The sequence below is a fragment of the Lissotriton helveticus genome, chromosome 9, assembly GCF_964261635.1.
Source record: "Lissotriton helveticus chromosome 9, aLisHel1.1, whole genome shotgun sequence".
In the NCBI taxonomy this organism is placed as follows: domain Eukaryota; kingdom Metazoa; phylum Chordata; class Amphibia; order Caudata; family Salamandridae; genus Lissotriton; species Lissotriton helveticus.
This window is the reverse complement of record NC_136070.1, coordinates 253724704-253746929: the sequence shown is the minus strand read 5'-3', so window position 1 is coordinate 253746929 and position 22226 is coordinate 253724704. Positions and strand designations below refer to the sequence as shown.

The window sequence follows — 22226 nt, the reverse complement described above, 5'->3', positions numbered from 1 at the left end:
ACATTTCCCTCTGGTATTTGACTGTATCTGGTCTGTCATCCTCTGAACAGAGAGAACCACATTATGTGGAGTGGTGTGGCTTGTTATCAGAACTTGTCAGATAACACTCACAACACCCAAGCGCACCCCATACTCTGTGCTCCACAGTGGAAGACCTCTGTGTCATACTAATATCTACAACCAAGAACAGAGTCAAGGGGAGATTTGGAATGCTGCCACCCTACATTGGCAATAGCCTTTATTCAGCCATCTACAATGCAACACCCCAATGATCTTCAGGTCAGGCGTTTGGCATTCAAAAAAGTCCACCATCAATAATGTTTAACATATTGGGCAGCAGTTGCTCACATTAAGGCAAAGGCTTTGTCACCCAATTAAGTGTGTTGTAGAAATTGATTGGCAACCTTGTATTCAGAAAGCGCCCGGCTGGCACGAGTCAACAAAGAGTCTCATTTGACTGTACTGAGATACTTGTTTGGGGTCTCCTAGAAGCTGTATAATAGAGGCTGGTGTAGAGGAATGGTAGGAAACCCAAGGAGGTCACTCAGGTTGTGTAAAAATATTGAACCGTGGGTTCTCTTCCCCTTCTCTTGCAGTAGACAAGAGAGAGAGAGAGGAAGAAAGAGAGAGAGAGATAACGAAAAAGAGTGAGTGAGAAAGAGAGATTCACCGCTATATGGTTCATTTTAGATACATAAACCTGTGTTCATGCTTTAGACAGCCCATTGTGCTCCAGTGGGAGAATGATGAGACAAAGAGATGCCTTGTGGAGAACTGAGAGTGATTCTCTCACTGTGGATTCATATCAGATCATTGACTTAAATATTTGTAACCTGGGAGAGTATTTATAACAGAGTTGTGCTTTCTATAACTTTGTGTCACTAGCGATCAAGGAAACCTAACCTATGGCCTTGTTCTGAACAAATCCCCCTAGAATGATCCCAGTACTCAGTGACTGTCCACAAATACCAAGGAGCCACTGACTGACCAATCAGTCAAGTATGGCAGAGCTTGTACAACCAATTAGAGGATTGCCAGACTCAATCCAACCAATTTAATAATTCACTAATATTGTGTGACCAATCATATCGCTCACTGACACTGTCCGAATATTCACAACACACTCTGACTGGCTAACTAGTGAGAAAAGTTTCCCAATTTGTCCAACAAATTGCAGCACTCACTGACTGGGTGACTAACACAGCTTTCAACATTCATGCACTGTTTATAAGATTATACTTTAAAGAACTGCATACCTGTGGGTTGAATGGCAGCATTGAAAGGAGGCTTGGAGTCAGGAATCCCTCTCAAAGGTGAATGTGGAGTTGACCTCACCAACACGCTTTTCACTAGGACAGAAGAGGCAGGTAGGTAAGCTACTGTAAAGAAACCTTCAACAAGACATTGTGCATTCACAGATCGGTACACTTGAAGCATTAACTCCTTTAATCGCCTCCCAAGTATTGTAACTTTTAACATGCAGCTTACTCACTGATCATTGAATCAAGCACTTCGTACTCTGTTCGCATAGATTAACTTGCCCTGCTTTGGCATTCCACTTCATTTTCCCCATCACCAGTGGGAAGCTTAGAAGAAAATTACTCAGTGGAAACATGTCAACAAAAATAACATGCAATGTTCGCATGTGAGGCAGACAACACAACTTTTAAGTATTAGGCAGAAGTGTTTAGACTGGGGGTCCCAACCTTTTCTGTAATGAGAGCTATTTATGACCAATGCAAATAATTCCGAGCTATTACTATTATTAGTGTTGTAATAGTGACCACATCAGATATGATTGTTAGTGGCCACACCACTTGAAAGATAATAAGCAGAGATCATCTCAGTGCATCAGTCAAGGCTACCAGGCACCATGTAAAACATCGATTTGGACTTCCTCTACGTAGGCAATACATAACAGCCATAGCCACAATACACAAAAGTAATTTTAATTCTTGGCAACTTCATAGGTTTTATCACTCAAATATCATCTTTAAAAATAACCTAACCATATATGCCAACATTTTCAAAGAAAGAGATTTAAAAAAACAAATCGGTGGAATGTATTTTCTACATTTGCTTATATTTCGGCAGAGGCAATTTTCGTCTGGAGACACCTAAAATAAAGCCATTTTAGGCTTCAATAATCGGTAGTCTACCATCTGAATCGGGCCTGTTGGCATGTATGCATAACTTAGAAAAAAAATCTTTTTATAGATTTAACAATTATCCAGAATATCTTTTCATAAGCATAACACAGAATAGTACATGTACTTTCATCCACTAGTGCTAAATACACCGATTGGTCCCCCTTCTCTATACCACAGCTTTAAATGTTGCTAAAGCTAGAGGTTGCTTACCTATCCTAGCCTCCCCTCGTTATCCCAGTTGTCTCTTAGTGTCCCCTGTATGTTCCTCATGGTCCCCAAATCTTATTTCATTTTTTGGGGCATCCTCGATCTTTATATGTAACCTTCTTGGCCCCCGAATACCAGTCTAGATCCTCTTCCCATTCCCTCAGGTCTGGTGGTCTTCTCGGCCCCATTTTTTGGCTATGTTCCTTTTCACCACTATTGCGGCAAGTTTGACCCAACTTATTGTATATTTAGGCCATTTTACCTCGCCCGTAACGCATAGAAGTAGCCATCTAGCTTTCACTGGGGTCTCTGATTCTGTGACTTCAGATATAACTTATGTCACTTCCCTCCAGAAGTTGTGAATGAATCTACATTCCCAGATAATGTGGAAAAAGGATCCCACTTCTGCACACCCCCTCGCACAGTATTCTGATCTGCCATGACCCAATCGATGCAGTAATGATCGTGAGGCGTACGACCTAAGTAGAATACGTAGTTGGATGAGACGGAATCGGGCCCTTATCGCTACCTCCATTGGACTTTGTACTGCTTCCTCCTAGTCCTCATCTTCCAGGAGCCCTAGTTCCGTTTCCTACGTGCACCTCAGAGTGTCTATAGAATTGGGCGAATTGTACATTATTTTCCTATATGTTAATGAGGTGGCCTTTATCATCATGGGATCCATTAATAACCTATCTTCCAAAGGTGAATAGTCCAGGAGGGTTTCCCCTTCTCTAATATGTCGGCGTAGGGCATGGCCAAGTTGAATATATCTGAATCTTTCTGTGTCTGCCATTTCATATTCAATGCTAAGGTTTTCGAAGGTGATCTGTGCCTGTCCCCTACATATATCTCCTAGATTGTCAATTCCTAACACTTCCCATTTTTTACACCCTTTCAGGCCTCCATTTCTCTTAATTGGTTACTGTTCCGCAGTGGAATTTTCCCCATCAGCTTTCCCTCCCAGCCTGTATGTTTTGACGCTTCCCGCCAAACCCGCACCACCCTCTGTGCATACTGCGGGAGCTGTTTTTCTATTGCTCTGCAATATAGTGCTGCTAGGTATCCCGTGTCCCCCAAAGCCCAGTGATCTGCTCTAAAGGCTGGGTCATTGGGGTCCATGAATGCCCAGTCATTTACCACTATTAGCTGCGAGGCCACGTAATAACTTCTGGATGTCTAGGACTGCGAGTCCTGCTTCACATATTCCCCTCTGTAGTTTACTCAAAGCTATCCTAGCGCTACTTCCATCCCATACGAGTTTTCTCAGTTTGCTATCTATTCCTTGAAACACTATCTTGGGTATTTTGTACAGGGTATTTTGTAAAACATATAGTAGTCTGGATAATGACATCATTTTAAAAAGCACCGCTCTTCCCATCAGGGACACCAGTAGCTTACTCCAATGCTCCACATCGTTCTTTAGTCACTGTATGTGGGGATATCTATTATCTGCTAGAAAGTCCTCCTCTCCGAGGGAATATCTGCATACCCAGGTAAGTAAACTTGGTTTTGACTACCAGTGGTGTTGTGTCTATCCATTTCTGAGGAACATCTCCCTTTAAAGGTAGGATGAGGGATTTGTCACAGTTTATTGTGTAGCCCGAGTAACTGCCGAATAATTAGAATATATGCAGTACCCTATGCACTGACCATACGGGTTACCCAAATACAGCAATATATCAGCGGCATAGAGGGATATTCTATCCTCCCAGTTACGTCCTCCCTGTAGGCCCGATATTATTGGATCGTTGCGGACCCAGGCTGCCAAGGGCTCCAGTGCTAGGGCAAAGATCATCCGCGAGAGTAGGCAACCCTGTCTCATGCCCTTTCTAAATGGGAAGGGGCGGGACACCTCTCCATTTACTCTCACTCTAGTCTAGCCTGTGGGTCTTGATACAGAAGTTGTACCCAGGCACAAAAGCTGGGTCTGAATCCCAATCTATTCAGTGTTGCAAACATAAACTGCCATTCTATACTATCAAATGCCATTCGGGCGTCTAGGGAAAGTAGTACAGCGTGTTTAGTCTGCGTCATTCTTGTCCAGTCTAGGACCCGAAACAGCCTCGGAAGGTAAAGTCACGTGCCCCAATGGGGCATAAACCCCGATTGGTCCGGATGAACCAGTGTGGAGATCACTGTCCGCAGTCAAGTTAGTTCTTATGACAGCACTTTTGCTTTGGTGTTTAACAATGATATCGGCCTATATGATCCACACTTGACCAGGGATTTACCTTTTTTGGGAATTACCACTATCATGGCCTGATGCTGGTCTAATGGAAGTTCTCCTTTTTCCCTAGATTTTTTAAACATATTTAACAAATGGGGGCTATTTTACTTGCTACACTCTTGTATAGTTCTATTGGAAGCACGTTTGGGCCAGACGCTTTCCCAGACTGCAGGTCTGCAAGTGTGCACACTATCTCTTCCACCGTGAGGTCTTGCTCTAGTGTCTGTCTATCCTCTGCTGATAGTGTGGGAAAGTTAATTTCTTGCAGTAGTTCAGTGCAGTCAGTTGCTGAGCGCTGTGGGGAGGAGGCATAGAGCATTTCGTAATATTGGGCAAAGGCCTCTGCTATTTCTTTTCCCAATTGGTGTACTTCTCCCCCAGGGGTGTGTATTTCCAGAACCCAGCCTCTGTCTCTGTCTCTATTTTCTAGCCACACAATCATTTTATTGGCTTTATCTCCTACGTCATATCATTTCCTCTGGGTTGCTAGTATTTGTGTTCTTGCTTTTGTTCCCCCAAAACTTTAAATTCCTGCATCTTAAGTTGAAGTTGTAGCGACTTAGACCCATCCGGGTCTCTATTTTCTCAAGTGTCTATCTCAAGTCAGCTTATTTCATCCTCGAGGTTTCCCAGTTCTCTAGCCTGTCTTTTTTGATGAACGCCTATTTGTGCTTGGGCGAAGCCTCTAATCACAGTTTTGTATGCCTCCCACAGAGTGGAGACTGACTCCACCGATCCCTCATTCTCCTGGAAGTATTGCTTGGTGCTCTCATGTATTTTCCCCACAAATTCCTTATTCTTTAAGTCCCATGGGTCCAATCTAATGTGCATAACTTAACATGTATTTGTAAAGCGCACATCTTGGTGCTACAGTAACATTTGTTTACTGTTACCAAACTTGGGGCCAGATGTAGGAAGGCAAATACCAGTCGGTAACAGCCGATTTCGGCCGTTACCGACTGGTATTTGGAGTTTGGGATGTAGGGGCATGTTAAAATACAGATTTGGTAATTTTACCGAATCGGTATTTTGACATGTAGGTAGCACTGTAATCAGTGCTACAGGGGTTCAAGAATTTTTAATTTACCACCAACTAGAAGTTGGTGGTAAATAATGAAAACCCTTTAAAAAGCATTTCTTTTGCTTTTTAAACAGTGCCATGCACAATTGAGGGGTGCAACAGGGTGTCAAAGTGACATCCTGCCACCCTTCAATGTTTCCCCCAATTACCGAATCGGTATTTACCAATTCGGTAATTGTCATTCATTCCTATGGGCCTCCAGGCCCATAGGAATGAATGGCAATTACCGAATCGGTAAATACCAATTCGGTAATTACGAATCATACTGATTCGGTTATTAAATCTGTAATATTACCTACATCCCGATTGCCAGTTCTTAAATACCGAATCGGTATGATTCAGTATTTAAGAATCGGTAATCTGGGATTACCTACATCTGGCCCTTAGTGATTGGGATGGTTGCACTGGAAATTGAACTCGACTTTGAATTGGCAATTCAACCATTATTCTTCAAACATCAGCTTCTGAGTTTTCAAAACACACAGGGGCATATTCTCAAGGACTTATCGCTGAGTTATCGGCATTTTATCTCAGCCAAAGTGACGATAAATGTATCGCCCCATTCACAAGCCGGTGCTAACAGCCCATATCACCAGGTTACCTGCGATAGCAGCTGCAAAAAACATCGCCACAGATGACCACGGCAACTATAGCTAATGAGATGCAGAGTAGGTGTTCCCGTGCAAAAAGCAGCGACAAAACCACTCTGCATCATTCTCTACGACCAGCCAGATTGTCGATAGGAACCCAAACAGGCGATAAGGCGCGTTAGAAGCAGGAAATTAACACCTGCTCTGATCTGGTGTAAAGTCGGACGACAGCCTGCACCAGAAAAGGGAGCCCAGCCCAGATTAACAGATCCCATGGAGCCAAAGATCATGCAGCCTGGAACCCCAAGAGGGCCACAACACCCACTGCCACCATACCCAGGCCTGCCACCCCACGCACCCCCTCTGGACTCCCACAGAGGCAGCGCAGACCAAGACATTGGACCTTCAGAAAACGCACCAGCCTCACAGACCCAACACAAGAGGATGTCATTGCCCACTACAGGCTCAAAAGGACAACCATCCTCCACATCCTGAAAAATCATTGCCCACAGTCTGACGGTTCCAACACAGCGGTCAACCAACATCCCACCTCAGACAAAGCTGCTGGCCGTTCTGCACGTGTTGGCCTCTGGTACCTTCCAACCAGCAACCGCCAGAGTCAGAGGAGTCTCACAGCCAGCCCAATCCAAGTTCCTCACAACAGTCTTGGATGACATCATCAGCTTGGTACCCCGCTACCTATACTTCCCCCACACTGCACAGGAACAGCTGGAGACCGAGCAAGGCGTCTACGCCATAGCTGGCTTCCCACACGTGTTCGCAGGCAATTGACTGCACACATGTCCTACTTGTGCCCCCTGGCAACACTGCACACAATAACGGCAATAGAAAGCACACACATTTTATAAATGTGCAGGCGGAACACTGGGGAATCCCCACAAACGTCGTCACCAACTACCCAGGCAGTGTGCATGATTCCTACATCTAGCGACAGTCCATCATCAACCAGCGCTAACAGGATGGCCCCCATGGAAATGCACTGCTCGTTGGCAAGTACCAAATGTACACACCACACACCTCAACTCCACAATCATGTAACTCACAACACTGGGAATGCACACGTTACAAACCCACATACAACATGCCAAACAACATGCCCACCCACCAGACACAGCAGCACAACTTACTGTGGGAACCTGGGCCACCCATGGACATAAGCCATCAATGGCATGGCACCTCAGCCACACCATAGCATATTGTGTGGAGAGGTGGGGACCAGGCAGGCGCGAAGGAGGCAAGTGACCCATGAATGAGAATGTACACAATGCCAAGTGTGGCGTGGATGTGATGGCCAGACTGCAGTATGCAGACCACACACATATCCATGTTGACATACACCGCTGGTGTATGGAGTGTAGTGGAAAGTGGATGCAACCATGTCACCCAGCCAGTGGGGAAGATCGCGGAAATGTAGCTTGTTACGTCCCCCCCGTAAGCGTGAGCGGAGTGGGATGCCCAGCGTACGCCAGGCCAGTGTAGGGGTGTGAATTAAAAGCACATAACTCTGGGCGTGGTTCTCTTCTGGAATGCCCATGTCTCTCTCAGGGCAGCGCCTCTCACCCCGCCATGAGACTGACGCCGTCGCCGTGAGCGGTGTTGCCTGCGATCCTGTGAGCCTGCTGCACCCGGGCCGTTGGTCCCTGAACCCGTTTTGCCCGCCCCTGCACACCCAGGCCTCACTGCTCACCTGCCAACTCCGGTGTGTGTCAAAGAGGCCCTACCACGTGCCGGTGCAAGCTCCAAGCCCGAGGCCCGCGACCCTGGCAGCCTCTTCCAACCATCACGGCCTCCGCAACACAGGCCCACAGTACTCCTTTCTCGTTGACGTACTCTACTGGCATACTCAGCGGACTAGTAGCTCACACATTTGGAACTGAGTCTTGATTACACTATGGAAGAGTAAATTTTTTATGACAGATTTTATATCACTATACTCCCTTTGATGTGGTGCCACCAAGTCTGTGTATAGCATTCCAACCACACGTGTGTGGGGCCCACGCGACTACTGCCCTCGGGCTACACTGTGCTCAAGTAGGTCACACATTTGGAATTGAGTCTTGATTTCTCCATGGCAGAGTTCATATCATTTCACGCAAGGAGAGGTGTAAGAGGAAGACGCGTGTCAGTCAGGAGGAAGAAAGGATCATCGTTTCGGAGGTGATCGTGATGGAGCGAGATTTGGAAATAATTTTATTTCAACTCGTGAAGTCATACTTCCATAATGGAAAATAACTTTATTAACGTTTGGTGCTGTGTTTGTATTAATTCAACCTAGATTAAAATTACATTACACGCGGGAAATTAACATATGTGCTCATATACGTGCATTTTTGTTGCATCTTTTGTTCGTGCAAATTAATAAATTAATTTTGTCCTTTTGTCATGTTATAACTAATTGCAGCTGTTTTTAAACATATGCATGTGCTTGTTTTGCTTCCCTTGTCTATGTGGCGTCACTCTATTTTCTATAGGTGCATAAAGAATTTCAATGGATTTAAAGAAGACTGGTAGATATAACGCTGCTTTAATTGTTTGCTTTGGCTAGGTAATTTAAACTAATGGGTTAATCATTAGTAAATGCTGGGTGGCAACAGAACAAATAATATTTCTTACATTAATTATTCTTTTGTGTTTGTTTATATAATAGTGGACGTTAAATTGACAGCTTTGGGCCTAGTTTACTCGAGTTTGCAAATAATTTCTGCACGGAGCAAGAGAGAGTCCTTTCAATGAAAGATTTCCTTTCGGTGGCAACATTTGGAAAGTGTGGTGTGTTTCTAGCAGTCTCCTACTCGGACAAGGCCAAGGCCAGGAACCGGCAGGAGGAACATTTGATAACTTTGCATCCGAGGAAGTGAGATAACGTGATGTAAAATTTTATGCAAGAAAATGTTGCAATCTGAGGAAGCCTCGGAGCTCGAATGCTAGAGACAATAGACTCTAAGAAAGTCACGGAACTGATGTTTTGTAAATGAGGTGACATGTCACTTGTCACTTTTGAACCAATGGGACTTCGACTTTTGCAGAAAAGAATTACTTTTACTTAGATTAGTTAGCGTAGTAAGGTATATAAACCCATTCCCCGTGGAAGGGTTATTGCTTGCTGCTGCTTTTGCTGACCTTTAGATGAGGATGTCGTGCTGACGGACTTTACTTGGAGCACGTAAGAGCCCTCAAAAACTTTATTTTATTTTCATTTATTTAGCATAGTTAGGGACTTAGCTTTTGGAAAATGCCAAATTAATAAATACCTTTGCAATAATATAATTTTGAAACTTATAATGTTTTTACATTGCAATAATTCTAATAAAAATGCTTTAATAAAAATTACATTTACGAAATTATAATAAATAGCTAATAAAATCTTACTTTTGAAAACAAGCTGGTCTTGACTTTTCATGGGTTCAGGTTACCATTAGCTAGATTCTATCGCCATAAGTGGCTTAATAAATAGTTAGGTTTATTGAAATGATGATATTCATTTACCGCGGTTGTATATAAATGTATATAATTTGTGAATAGGTTAATTAGGCCACTTGGTTCAGTTGGTCATAATATGTCATGTTTGATTTATGGGCCTTTGTGTTTAATTAGTGATTATTAGTATAAGTTGTAGAGTTGGGTAGCATAATTTATGACATATTTTCTATAGGCCGCTGGATCAATTACCTTGGTAGCAGAATTTGATGGTTGCTATGGTAACCAACATATATAGTAATTACATAGGATCGATGTCTAACATATGTTGAGTCCGTTTTCGTGCTATATGTAAGGTTTTTTCCAGCAGCATGAAAATTCCTTGTTGTACCGGTACAAATTAGTGTGATGAGAAGGTAGTCACACAGCACATTTGATCTGTTTCAGAGTAGTGGTATCGCCGTGTATCACAAGTGTTGTCGCCGTGCAACACATGTTAGGGCTAGGTGTGAGTGTTGTATAGTGAGGATTATCTAAGAAATTTGAACAGCATGAGTATAGGGACAATGAGCCCGCTCTAAAACTCACTGTGATAAGAGTAATAGTATATATTCGAGCTTGAGTGAAGGGTAAGTTAACGTCGGTGTATGATTATCTATAAACAGGTGAGAGTCCTGTACGGATATCATACTTAATATCTATAAACAGGTGAGAGTCCTGTACGGATAACGTCGTTTATTTTACTAACGGTGCATGATATCTATAAACAGGTGAGAGTCCTGTACGGATTTCATGTGTGTTTGATTAGGGACATTTTCCGTTTGAAAGTGCGTAATTGTTTTGTAAGAGTGTTCAAGTTGAACTTTGAATTGTCACTTGGATGTGCATTCTGAGGGAAACAAGTTCATTATTACTTGTTTGAAGGGTAGAGTAAAAAGATTACTTTATCGGCAAATGTATATTCTGTGAGAATAGCGTCGTCTATTCCACGTATAGAATTCTTGTATGAATGAAATTCTATCATTTATTAGAGAAACAGACAGATGAGTCTTTCTTGTGGTTGTTAAACATACAACACTGGGAATCAAAGCAAAGTGCCTGCACAAGTTTAAGACGTCCCTTATCTGTATTTACATAAACCCAGAGGTGCAGCGAGGGCTGGAGGCACAATTCCCTATACCTCCTCAATTCAGAACCTGATTCAAAGAACCTAGCATTCCTCAAATATACATAAATACGTTAGCCCAGCACACTCAATAAACAGTAATCAAGAGGTGTACAGTCAGTAATGTAGAAATTTTTCGAAGGCGAGTCGATGTTGTATTTCAATTCTTTCTTTATTTTTCATTCTTTAAAACACTTTTGAAACCGCCAACGCGTTTCGTCCCTTCCAGGGACTTCTTCAGGGCTTGAAATATAAAGTGCGCGTATTTCAATAATTTATTTCTCATAGAGTCAGGACAGAGGATTTGTCTGTTTAAAAACACTTCCTGATTTGCGATAGGACGGACGGTTTCGAGGACGCGAGCGGGACTGGGACTACATTGCCCTGAACATTGTGCTGACAAAATCAAAAGAAAAAAACTTGCTGCCCGAATCCACATGAAATATGATAGTTAAGGAAGTGTTTTTAAACAGACAAATCCTCTGTCCTGACTCTATGAGAAATTATGAGGGACGCGTTGGCGGTTTCAAAAGTGTTTTAAAGAATGAAAAATAAAGAAAGAATTGAAATACAACATCGACTCGCCTTCGAAAAATTTCAACATTACTGACTGTACACCTCTTGATTACTGTTTATTGAGTGTGCTGGGCTAACGTATTTATGTTTCTTGTGGTTGTTGAATTAATTTTTCATTGAAAAAGCGTTCTTAAAATGGCGCTGTGAAAAGTTTTTGTAAAGGAGGGGTGAGCGTTGAGAGTGAGACACGAGAAACCGCAGCAGCTGTGTACGTCACACGGTTCGCGCAGTGATTGGGTAGCATACGTCACAGGCTGTGTTCTGATTGGCTCTCGTAACTCTGATGTGCTGTAAGCTGATTGGTTCTTTGAAAACGAACAATTTCTATTCGTTGAGCAAGGTAGTGACGTAGCTCAACTCTGATTGGCTTGTTGGTGTGTTTCGCGCACGGATTGGCTAGTGTTACGGAACATCCAGGAAATATTTTACGATCATTTCCTTCAATTGGATTTGATTTGAAAAATGAGTTTTTATTTTAAACATGTTGAGAAAAAGCCTTCAATGCTTCAAAGGTTTAAAAATTTTATTTCACCTGACAAGAAAATAAAAACGCGAGGTGGTAAATTGCTTCTTAAATACAAAACACCTGCAGCGTATATGGAAGGTGAATATGGATATCATACTGTCTTGTGGTTTGATGTCTGGAAACATTATACTAAAGATGACGGTGTTTTGATATGGCCAGAAGATGGTTCATTTAATATAAAAATTTTAAGAAATTTGAGAGAAAAAATGAATGCTCTTATACCGAAACCGAGACCTACTCAATTTGAAGCTTTAGTTGAGTGGGAAGATGAAATGTTTCAACTTCAAAGAGAAGCGAGTGGTATTAAAAGACCTCCGAAAATACCAAGCTATAGACGAGAGACACATGAAGATAGAATGCGAATGTGGAGACAGGGAGACATGTGTGATGGTCTCTATTTAATTAGAGAAATGGTTTTAGGATCTCCTGGTGAAAAGAGATCTGAAAAGAAAAATAATGTAGTTATAGAAAGTGAATCTGAAGATGCAGTTTTAGAAGAAATTTTTACTTCTAATAAAAGAAATGAACCTTTGAGATCGCCTCGATCATGGTCTACTCCAATGGTTTCTACTGAAACCACACCAAGTGCACCTCCTATTAATGAATCTCCAAAATTGTATCCTAATAATTCAGAATCTTTTGAAACTCCAGAAAAATCAGAAACTGGGACAGATGCTGATGTTTACATTGGGGGGTAAACATTTTTCGTTAATTCCAAAAGAAAGGGAAGCCCCTAAAATTTTAATGAGAGAAATAAGAGATGAAGAAATTGTAAATACTTCAGAATATTTACGATCAAAGGAAGAATTAATTCGACAAATAACTAAAGGCATGGAAGCTGTAACTGTTCCAGTAACCATTGGTCCTGTTCAACCTGTTTTTGAACAAAGAGAAAATAACAAGACAAGTTTAACGATTCCTTTAAATGCAGAAGTTCAAAGGGTTGCTGAAAAATTTTATTCTGATTTATCTGAAATTAATCATGAGAAAACAAAAATGCCTGATTTAACTTTCAATGAAGGTTCCTTTAATAATTCACCAATGGGTGCAGAATCTGATGCTGAGTCTTCTGAAAGAAGAGGGTCAAATTCAAAACTTGATGTTGCAAAATTAAAAGCAAATTTAGAAGAATTAATAATTGGTACAATTGGTTCTGACAGTCTAAAATTTTGTCGTGATGATGAACTACTGTTCATCTGCAAAAGTATTCAATGGAAAACGAAGAATAAATATGATCAGTTAGAAGAACTAGCAGCTGAACTCGAGATTGATTTAAGTAGACAAAAGAATTTTGGAAAGCAATTATAGATTAGATTTTACAGAAAAGGACATTGAGAATTTGAATTCAATTGGAAGAATAATGCACATAAAAGACTTAATTGTTTATATCAAAAAGCTTGGTGAATTGAGCAAATGGAGAGTGAAGTGGACTAGAAAGAAGGAGGATGAAAAATTAGAGAAATTATCAAAACAATTTCCAATGAGAGAAATTGCTGGTGGAGGTTATGTTCATGTTCCTTGGTCGAGACAGGATATTTTACTTTTCACTAATGATTTTCCAAGACTGAGAGAAAAGCCTGTTGAATGGTATCGACAAGTAAACAGGTTTATAAAAGTTTCAAAAGTTCTGTGGATTGATCTGGACGGATTTTTTGACATTGTTGTTCCATCAGATCTTTGGACAGAATGTAAAATTGCTATAAGTTGGCCAAAAGAGGAACCGGAGCGAATTAAAGAAACAGGTGCTCCAGCTCCAATAGTAATGGATTTTTACGGAAAGGTGATTTATTGGTTAAAACAAAAGATTGCTCCAAAGGAAGTAGACTGGGTTAAAATAGATCGAACTAATCAGGAACCTAAAGAATCAGTTCATTCATTTTATGAAAGGTTATTACTGGTTTTCAAACAATACAGTGGTTATGAAAAATTAGACGAAAAGGATATGAGTCATTTTATTTATAGATTTGTTTATGGTCTTAGACCTGAAGTTGGGGAAATGATTAGAAATAGTATTGTCGGATGGCAATCACTTTCAGTTGACGACATTTTGAGAAAAGCAAAATACTGTAGTGATGAGTTAGAAGTCAAACAAAAGAAGTTAAAGGAGAAAGCAATGTGGGCACAGGTGAAAGTGGCTGAACAACAAATTGCCAGTCTTGAAAATAAAAATGGAAATTTTATTCAAAATCAGAACATGAATCAGGGTCAAGGAAAATTTAAATTTAATAATAATAAAAGATATAATACTAAAATGGATGATTTAAAACAGAAATTGCCTTGTTTTAATTGCGGCGAAATTGGACACTGGAAGAGTGAGTGTAAAAACCCACCCAGAAATTTTAAAAATCCATTGTTAAACCCACAGATGCAGAACGATGTTGATCTGCAGCAACAGCTACGTTTGCAACATAAACTGAATGACCTGAGTCTTCAGCGACAGCTACAAAATCAATTGGTTCAACAGCAGAATCAAATTCCACAGCCTCCCTTTCCTAATTCTGGGGGAAGTCAAAAATATAATCCAGGTGTGGGATTTGAAGGAGATGATCAGGTAATAAGGACTCAAAGACAAATTGTGCAAAATGCGTCAGGACAGTTTTTGTTAACAGAGAATCAAGGAAGTGATTCTGATGATTACTTCTGACGGTGCCCGAGAGAGGGGGAAGAGTGTGTAATTGGAGCCACTCTTGAGGTTGACCAGTCTGGTCCATTTGTAAATGGGAAAGTTAATGATGTAGACATCACTTTTCTAGTGGACACTGGTGCTACCCGTTCTACTGTTAGATCAGTGGAAATCGAAAACCTACCTCTCTCTGGGGAAACCATCCAAGTAGTCGGAGTTAGTAATCAACAGATTAGAACTGATTTGACTGATCCAGTGCAAGTTGAAATTGGAAATTTTAAAGACAAACATAGATTTGTGGTTTGTAATAGCAGTCCAGTGAATTTACTAGGGAGAGATATATTGTGCAAGATGAATTGCAGAATATATTGTTCTCCTGATGGAGTAGAGTTACAAACAATGGAGGAAGATGGTTTGTATAGAATGACAATGATGTTGGTAGAAACTGAAGGATCAAAATTGTTTCCTGCTTATAAAAAGGAAAACCTTCCTGTAGAACTAAAGGAGACAGTCAAAAATGAGATTTGGGATTTTACTGGAAATGAAATGGGTTTGATGAAACATATCGATCCAGTCAAAATTTCATTGAAGCAGGGAATAGAATTTCCAAACATTCCTCAATATAAAATGAAAGCAGAAACTATAGAGGGTGTTATTCCAGTGATTGAAAAATTCATTAAACAGGGTGTTTTAAAAGAAATTGAGAGTAGCCCTTGTAATTCACCGATTATGGGAATTAAAAAATCAAATGGAACATATAGAATCGTTCAAGATCTGAGAAAGATTAATCAAATTGTAATTCCATGTTGTCCTGTTGTTCCAAATCCAGCAGTCATTTTATATCAGATTCCACATGATGCTGAGTGGTATACTGTCATTGATCTTTGCAATGCATTCTTTACTGTCCCTTTACATCCAGAGAGTCAGGAAATGTTTGCTTTCAGATTCCAAAATAGAACCCTCGCATTTTTTTTATTAAAACACTTTTTATTGCAGAGTTAAACACAGCATGTATCAATACACTTACGATCATATCGCGCGGAGTCGTCTCTTTCTCGTCCCTCTACGGAATCCTCGTACATAGCCATTTAGCCCACAACCCGGCGGGTCGGGCGGCGTCACTCACTTCCATGTTATTCACGTAGCTGGGCTGTCTCGCGTGATCAATAATTGGGTTCCTCCGCCCTCTGCTTTTGTTTTTTTACTCTGTTCCTTTCTAATATACGTCGAGTTATGTCAGTATCTCTACAACTATCCTACCCCCTCCCCTCCCCCTCCCCAAGTGTCTGCGCCTACGCCTGGTGCTGGATCATGAGGCATTGGTGTGGGGTTTAGGAGTCTTGCAGTGCTCGCCGTGCGTGTGTGTCCTGTACTGGTGCTGGGTTCTCTACTCTTTCCAGCGGGGCTGTCTGGTCTTCGATCCCCTCCTCCGACTCCTCCCCTACTGTGTTATCTCTCAATGCTTGAACTAACATTTCCCATGCCATCGCTGCGTCCTGCGCTTTCTCGTCCGGCCTCCGGCGAGCTAGTTGGTATCTAATCGTGCTCTCCGCCGTTGCCCACTTCAAAAATTCGTTCAGCCATCTCCTATTTGTCGGCCCTACTTTCGATTTTCACCCTTTGGTCAGCTCCCTTTTGGCTATAAGGAGGCCCATGTCTATAAATTGGCTCGTGGTCTTGTTCTTACGTGTGTGTGGGAACCAGTGTAAGAGTGTAACCGCGCTGTCGTATTGCAGTTCCTTGTCCGCTATTGCATTCAGCGTGTCTCCTATCTCCCTCCAATAGTCTTGTAGGTGAGGGCAGTCCCTTAGCATATGTATCAAATCTGCCTCTATCCGATTACATCTGGGGCAAGCCGCGTCCTTCGCCCCAAAGAGAATTGCTATTTTGCTCGGGGTAAGGTAGGCCCCGTGGAGGATGTAAAGGTGAATAAGTTGAAAGCGCGCGTTTCTAGTGCTCTTCCTAGCTCGCCTCACTAGTTGGGACCATGTTGTGTCTGGGATTTCCTTCTGCAGATCTGCCTCCCATTTATTTTTAAGCGCTGTAAGGGGTTGTGTGTTTTCGGATTGCATTCTAGAATAGAGACACGTGACTGCTTTGACCGTCCCTGCAGCCTTCATCGTATATTGGCACGCTAGTGTCGTCTGTGGTTCGATTAGTCCCTCTCCCCAGTGTGCCTGTATGGCTCTCACTACCGCCGCGTGCATTAAGTAGTCACCCCTCGGGAGGTCGTAACGCTCTTGTAAGGTCTGATACGGTACTAGTTCTCCATCAACATAGAGGTCCCCTATCATTTGTAATCCTGCCTCTTCCCACACCTGTAGTCCCGACCAGTCTCCTCCATGTGGCAGCGCTGTTACCATGCCCAATGGAATTTCGGGCGCATAAGGGTGCCCGGACCCAGCTCGCTTCTGCGAGCGGTTCCAACACAGTCGAAGCGTCCGTTCTTCCTGGGATAGTCCTCTGAGTACCAGTTTTTGCTGCAGGGTTATATATGCCAAGACATGGCGGGGAGTGCCACCCTCCCTCTCCCGCTCTGGACCCCGGTAGACCCTCGCTATTTCCTGAGTGAAGTATTGCAGTTGGGCCGCTAAGTAGTAGAGCTCAAAGTCTGGGACCGCCAGGCCCCCCTCGTCCTTCGAGCGGGTCAGTGTCGTCAGTGCTATTCTACGCCTGCCCGACCCCCACAAGAAGGAAACTATCAACGACCTCAGCCGTTTAAAGACTGCTCCAGGTATCCATACCGGGAGGGTCCGGAAGAAGTACAAGAGACGTGGCAGGGCTATCATTTTTAGAAGTGATACTTGGCCCGTCATGGACAGAGGTAGGGTAGCCCAGAAGGACATACTGCCATGCAAGGCACTGATACACCGTACGATGTTGCCGTCCAACAGATCAGCAGGGTCGTGGTATACGTGCACCCCTAGGTAACTCAGGCAGTCGCGCTCCCATCTAATCAGTGGGTGGGTCTGGGGGCGCGCCTCTCCCTTCCGCAGGGGGAAGAGACAGGTTTTTGTCCAATTTACTCGTAATCCAGAGATGTTTCCGAAGCGTGCCAACAGTCTCTCGGCACCCTCTACAGCTTCCTCGGCATCCTTTAAGAAGAGGAGGAGGTCGTCTGCGTATAAGGAGATGAAGTGGTGCGCCCCTCCTGATTCCAATCCGTTGTAGTGGTCGCCCCGCCTAGCCATTGCTGCAAGAGGTTCCAGTGCGAGTGCAAACAGTAGGGGGGAAAGTGCACATCCCTGTCTGGTTCCCCTATTCACTTCGTATTGGTCCGACACCAAGGGTCCGACCCTCACTCTGGCTTTCGCTGACGAGTATAGCACCTTCGTCCATCCTATATATCCCTCCCCTAATCCAAAACTCCTCATCACTCTATAAAGGTAATCCCATTCCAGGCTGTCGAAGGCCTTCTCTATGTCGACCGCCAGTACTAGGGGAGCTCGTGCATCAGGTGGTGGGATATCCACCAGCCTGAGGAGTCTGCGGATATTGTGTGTCGTGTTTCTTGTGGGTATAAATCCTGACTGGTCCTTATGGACCAGGTCTTGCATGTGGGCCAACAGTCTGGTGGCCAGTATCGTACTCAGAATCTTGTAGTCTGCCGTCAACATAGAGAGTGGGCGGTAGGATGCTGGGTCTGTGCTTTCTCTTCGAGGCTTTAATAAGGGGATCATTATGGCTTCGCGCATTGAGCGGGGAAGTCTGCCCTTATCTCTAGCCTCATTATATATTACCTGTAGTTTCGGGGCCAGTTGGTCCTGATATGTCCCGTAAAATTCAATGGGCAAACCGTCTATTCCCGGTGTTTTGTTACGTGCCATGCGCTTTATTGCTCCTCTAATTTCTGTCAGGTCTATTGGACTGCCTAGGGTTTCAGCTTCTTCTGGTTCCAGTTGGGGCAAGTGTAGGTCGGCCAGAAAGGCCTCCATTGCCTCATTCTGGTTCTTTAGCTCGCTCCTATACAACTTCGCGTAGTAGGATCGAAAGCAGTCCAGTATATCTGGTTGTGTCGTATAGATGTCACCCCCACTCCCCTTGAGGGTCATAATCGGCTGAGTGTTCCGATTGGGGTTTGCTAACCAGGCCAAAAGTGTACCAGTTTTATCCCCCTCCGCTAAGGTCTTTGTTAGATACGTTTTATAGTCGAAGCTGCGAAGGCGCTCCACCTCCACCGCCACTGCCTCTCGCGCTCCATTGATCCTTCCCTGAAGCTCAGGGTGATTGGGGCGCTCCCGCTCTGCCTCCCTCAGCCTCTGCTCAGCCTTATCCAAGTCGTCTATTAACGTCCTGCGGGCTCCCGCAAATTTCCCTATGCAGTGCCCTCTCACTACTATTTTAAGCGCGTCCCACTCCATGGCTCTGGAGGAAGCGGTACCCTCATTCTCTGAAAAAAACTGAGAGATCCTGTCTCTCAACGCTTCTCGGAAGGGCGGGTCATCCAGCGTGTCCGGCTGTAGCCGCCACGTCGGAATTCGTGTGATGTCGTTCATCCAATCTAGCGTTAAAAGTAGGGGGTTATGATCGGATATCGTGCGCGCTAGGTATTCGGTCCGAACTACTGACGGGAGTACTGTCTGTGTGCACAGGAAGGCGTCAAGGCGAACATGGAGGTCGTGGACGCTGGAGTAGAACGAGTAATCTCGCTCTCTCGGATGTTGCACCCGCCAGACGTCTGATAAGTCCCATTTCCCCTGCCAGTCTAGTCTGTGTTTCGCTAGTCTATGTGCCGGGGATGCCTGCAGCGGTGGGTGTGACCTATCCAGAGCAGTGTCTACGATTGAATTGAAGTCCCCCCCATCAGCACGGGACCAGTGAAGTAGCTGGCTAGCATTCTAGAGAGTCTCGCGAAGTACGGTGTCTGGTCCACATTTGGCGCATAGATGCTGGTGAGTACTATATGTCGACCCCTGAGAAGGCCCTCAACCGCCACATACCTTCCCTCTGGGTCCACAGTGTGCCTAGTGACCTGGAAAGGGGTGCCCGCCCGTATCCAAATTAGCACCCCCCTAGCAAATGCCGAATAGGTAGTGTAATACAGGTGGCCCCTCCATCTACGCTGCAGCGCTATTCCCTCTTTCTTCGTTAGGTGAGTTTCCTGAAGGAATGCTATGTGCACTCCCCTGCGGACTAGGTAAGAGTGGATTTTATGTCTCCTAGTCATCGTATTCAATCCCCGCACGTTCCAAGACACACATTGCAATGTTCCCACATTAGCCATTGTCCCAATGTGTCCGATTCAGTTCGATCATGGTCTGCACCCAGACGAAAGGTTGGACACCAATCCCACCCTCCCCCAACCTTCCCCCCGTTTCCCCCCCTGAACTATGCCTTGAGTCCCCCCAACTACTCCAGGCCCCCTCCCCCCAGAACAGGACCTAACTGCAATAGAGTCGCTCCCATCCAAACTGTTGAGCAAATGTGCTCTTAACTCTGCTTAGTCCGTAGCTTGTGCTACGGAGGCCTTATGGGCCCTGGGGAGTGTGAGCTAACTACTGGTACCTACAAGCTCCGTCTCCTTACCCCCGCCCCTCAATGCTCAATGTCACTTACAATACTCCAGGCTAACAGTGGCCTGCTCAAGTGCTCGTAGAGGCCGCTCGAGGCGCTGTCCCTGGTATTATATAGTCATGGCCTTGGCTCAGTTGCCAATGATTTCTTCTGCCGTCTGTGGTGTGACTTCCGGGCCTCTCGCATTCCCCGACTCCGATAACTCAGTCTCCGAGCCCGACTCCCTTCCCGGTTGGGTCAGTGCCGTCCTCGAAACATCCTTTACTGCTTGCAGTGCTGCTCTCCGTTCGTCTTCTGTTTGGGATTCCGTCGGTTTCCTGGGTCCCTGCTTCCGCCCCCGGAGCCTCCTCGACCTCCTCACTGTGTGTCTCTTGCGCTTCACCTCAGCCCTGAATTCCGCTCCATCCGTGCCTGCTTTGTAAGAGTCCCACCAGGTCCAAGCCTCTGCCGCTGTTTCGAAGAACTGAGCTTTCTCATCCACTACCACTCGGAGCCTAGCTGGGAACAGCAGGGAGTATTGTATGCCTTCTGTGCGCAGCTCTTTTTTGAGTGAGAGGAAAGAGGCGCGCATCTTCTGAGTTTCAAACGTGTAATCTGGGAACAGGGTCACTTTGCTGTTGTCTACCTGAAAGGGTCCCGCATCTCTGGCCCGCTGTAGTAGCCAGTCCCTGTCCTTGTAGTGTAGCAGTTTGATGACCACAGGGCGAGGCGGCAGACCCGGCTTCGGGGGCCTGGTCGGGACTCGGTGCGCTCTCTCCAGTGTGAAGAAGGGGAGAGTCCCTCCGGGGCCACCACAGTCCTTAGCCAGTTATCCAGGTATCCTACTATGTCCGTGCCCTCATTTGTCTCCGGAAGGCTCACTAGGCGTACGTTGTTCCGCCGGCTGCGGTTTTCCGCATCCTCTGCTCGCCTTTCCAGCACTTGTATGCGGTCCAGCGCCTCCGTTAGTCGACCCTCCATCGATTTGTGTGCTGGTACCATATCTTTTATGGTGTCCTCCGCCTCCTTGACCCTGTCCGTCAGTTTCGCGTGATCAGCCCGCAGGAGACCCAGTCCCGTTGATACCTGTACAATGTCTTGATGCAAGGCGTTTTTCGTGGCTGCGATAGCTTGCAGGATCCGGTCTTGCATTTGTTGCAGATCTGTCGTGGAATGAGGGGTGTCCTCTGGTGTCTCCGTAACGGGGCTGCCATCCCCTCGTGCTCCTCTTGGTTTCCCCATCTTACACCAGCTTCGGCGAACCGGGGTCTTGGGGGAAGGTTCGGGGTGGTCGAAGTGTGCGCCGCAGATTGTCAGTGGCTGACCATTCAGGGTTCACCCAGAGTATCCTTTCGTGCTCCTTGTCACCACAGGGTCAGCTAGCTCCTAGGCCTCGCTGCAGATATTGGGTCTGGTCTAATCGGGTACACGGCCTAGCTGGTTCGTTCTTGGCCTTCCACAGGCCCACCTCCGCTCCGCGGCACACCCCCGGCCTCTGGTGCAGCAGGTGCCACTCTCTTAAGACCCAGTCTCAGTGGGCTACCCCTTTCAGTTCCTGCTCCCCTCAGCTGTGCTCCCGGCTCGCCTGTTGGATCGGGGCAAATCTGGACGTGCCTCCCAGGTTCACATCAACGGTAGCAGGGGTCCGCAAACACCGGCTTCTCCGGGAATTTTCAGGCCCGGCTGGGGGTTCTTCGCTCCAGTCTCCGCCACCAGGGCGCCTACCAATCGGGTGGGGGGGGCTCGACTGTTCCTATGTGGGCCGGCCGCCCTGCAGGTAGATTTGCTTCCAAGAGGGTCGGGGGTGCGCGGTCCAGCGTGGTCCCGCGGGCCCTCTATCAACGATACCAGGTCGCTTCCCGCAGCGGTCGTGGGCCTCAGCGAGGTCGGGGTGCGTGCGTTCTCCCCGCGGCCAGGTCGGGCACTGCTCCTACACCCCAGAGGTCGGGGTCTGTCAGGCTCTTTCTCGCCTCTCTCTGGGCCCCAGGGCTCCGGTCCGATAATCCCCCATTGGTGTTCGGGGTTCGGTGCAGCTCCAGTCAGGGCATCCCGGGCCTATTCCCCCGCATGAGCTGCAGCGCTAGGCCTCATTGAAGCCGGGGCCTCGATTTACGTCTCCCGGGCGGGGCCGCCGGGGTTCAGCGCAC

General features: G+C 45.3%; 1 protein-coding gene across 2 annotated transcripts in view; it reads right to left on the bottom strand.

Moving 5' to 3' along the window:
• Positions 1 to 22226, bottom strand: part of LTBP2 (latent transforming growth factor beta binding protein 2) — a 1439407-nt gene that overhangs the window by 461572 nt on the left and 955609 nt on the right. For both annotated transcript variants that reach the window (XM_078659886.1, XM_078659885.1), the window contains exon 13: positions 1257 to 1349. In XM_078659886.1, the coding sequence (XP_078516012.1) occupies positions 1257 to 1349 (93 nt within the window). The remainder of the gene's footprint in view (positions 1 to 1256; positions 1350 to 22226) is intronic.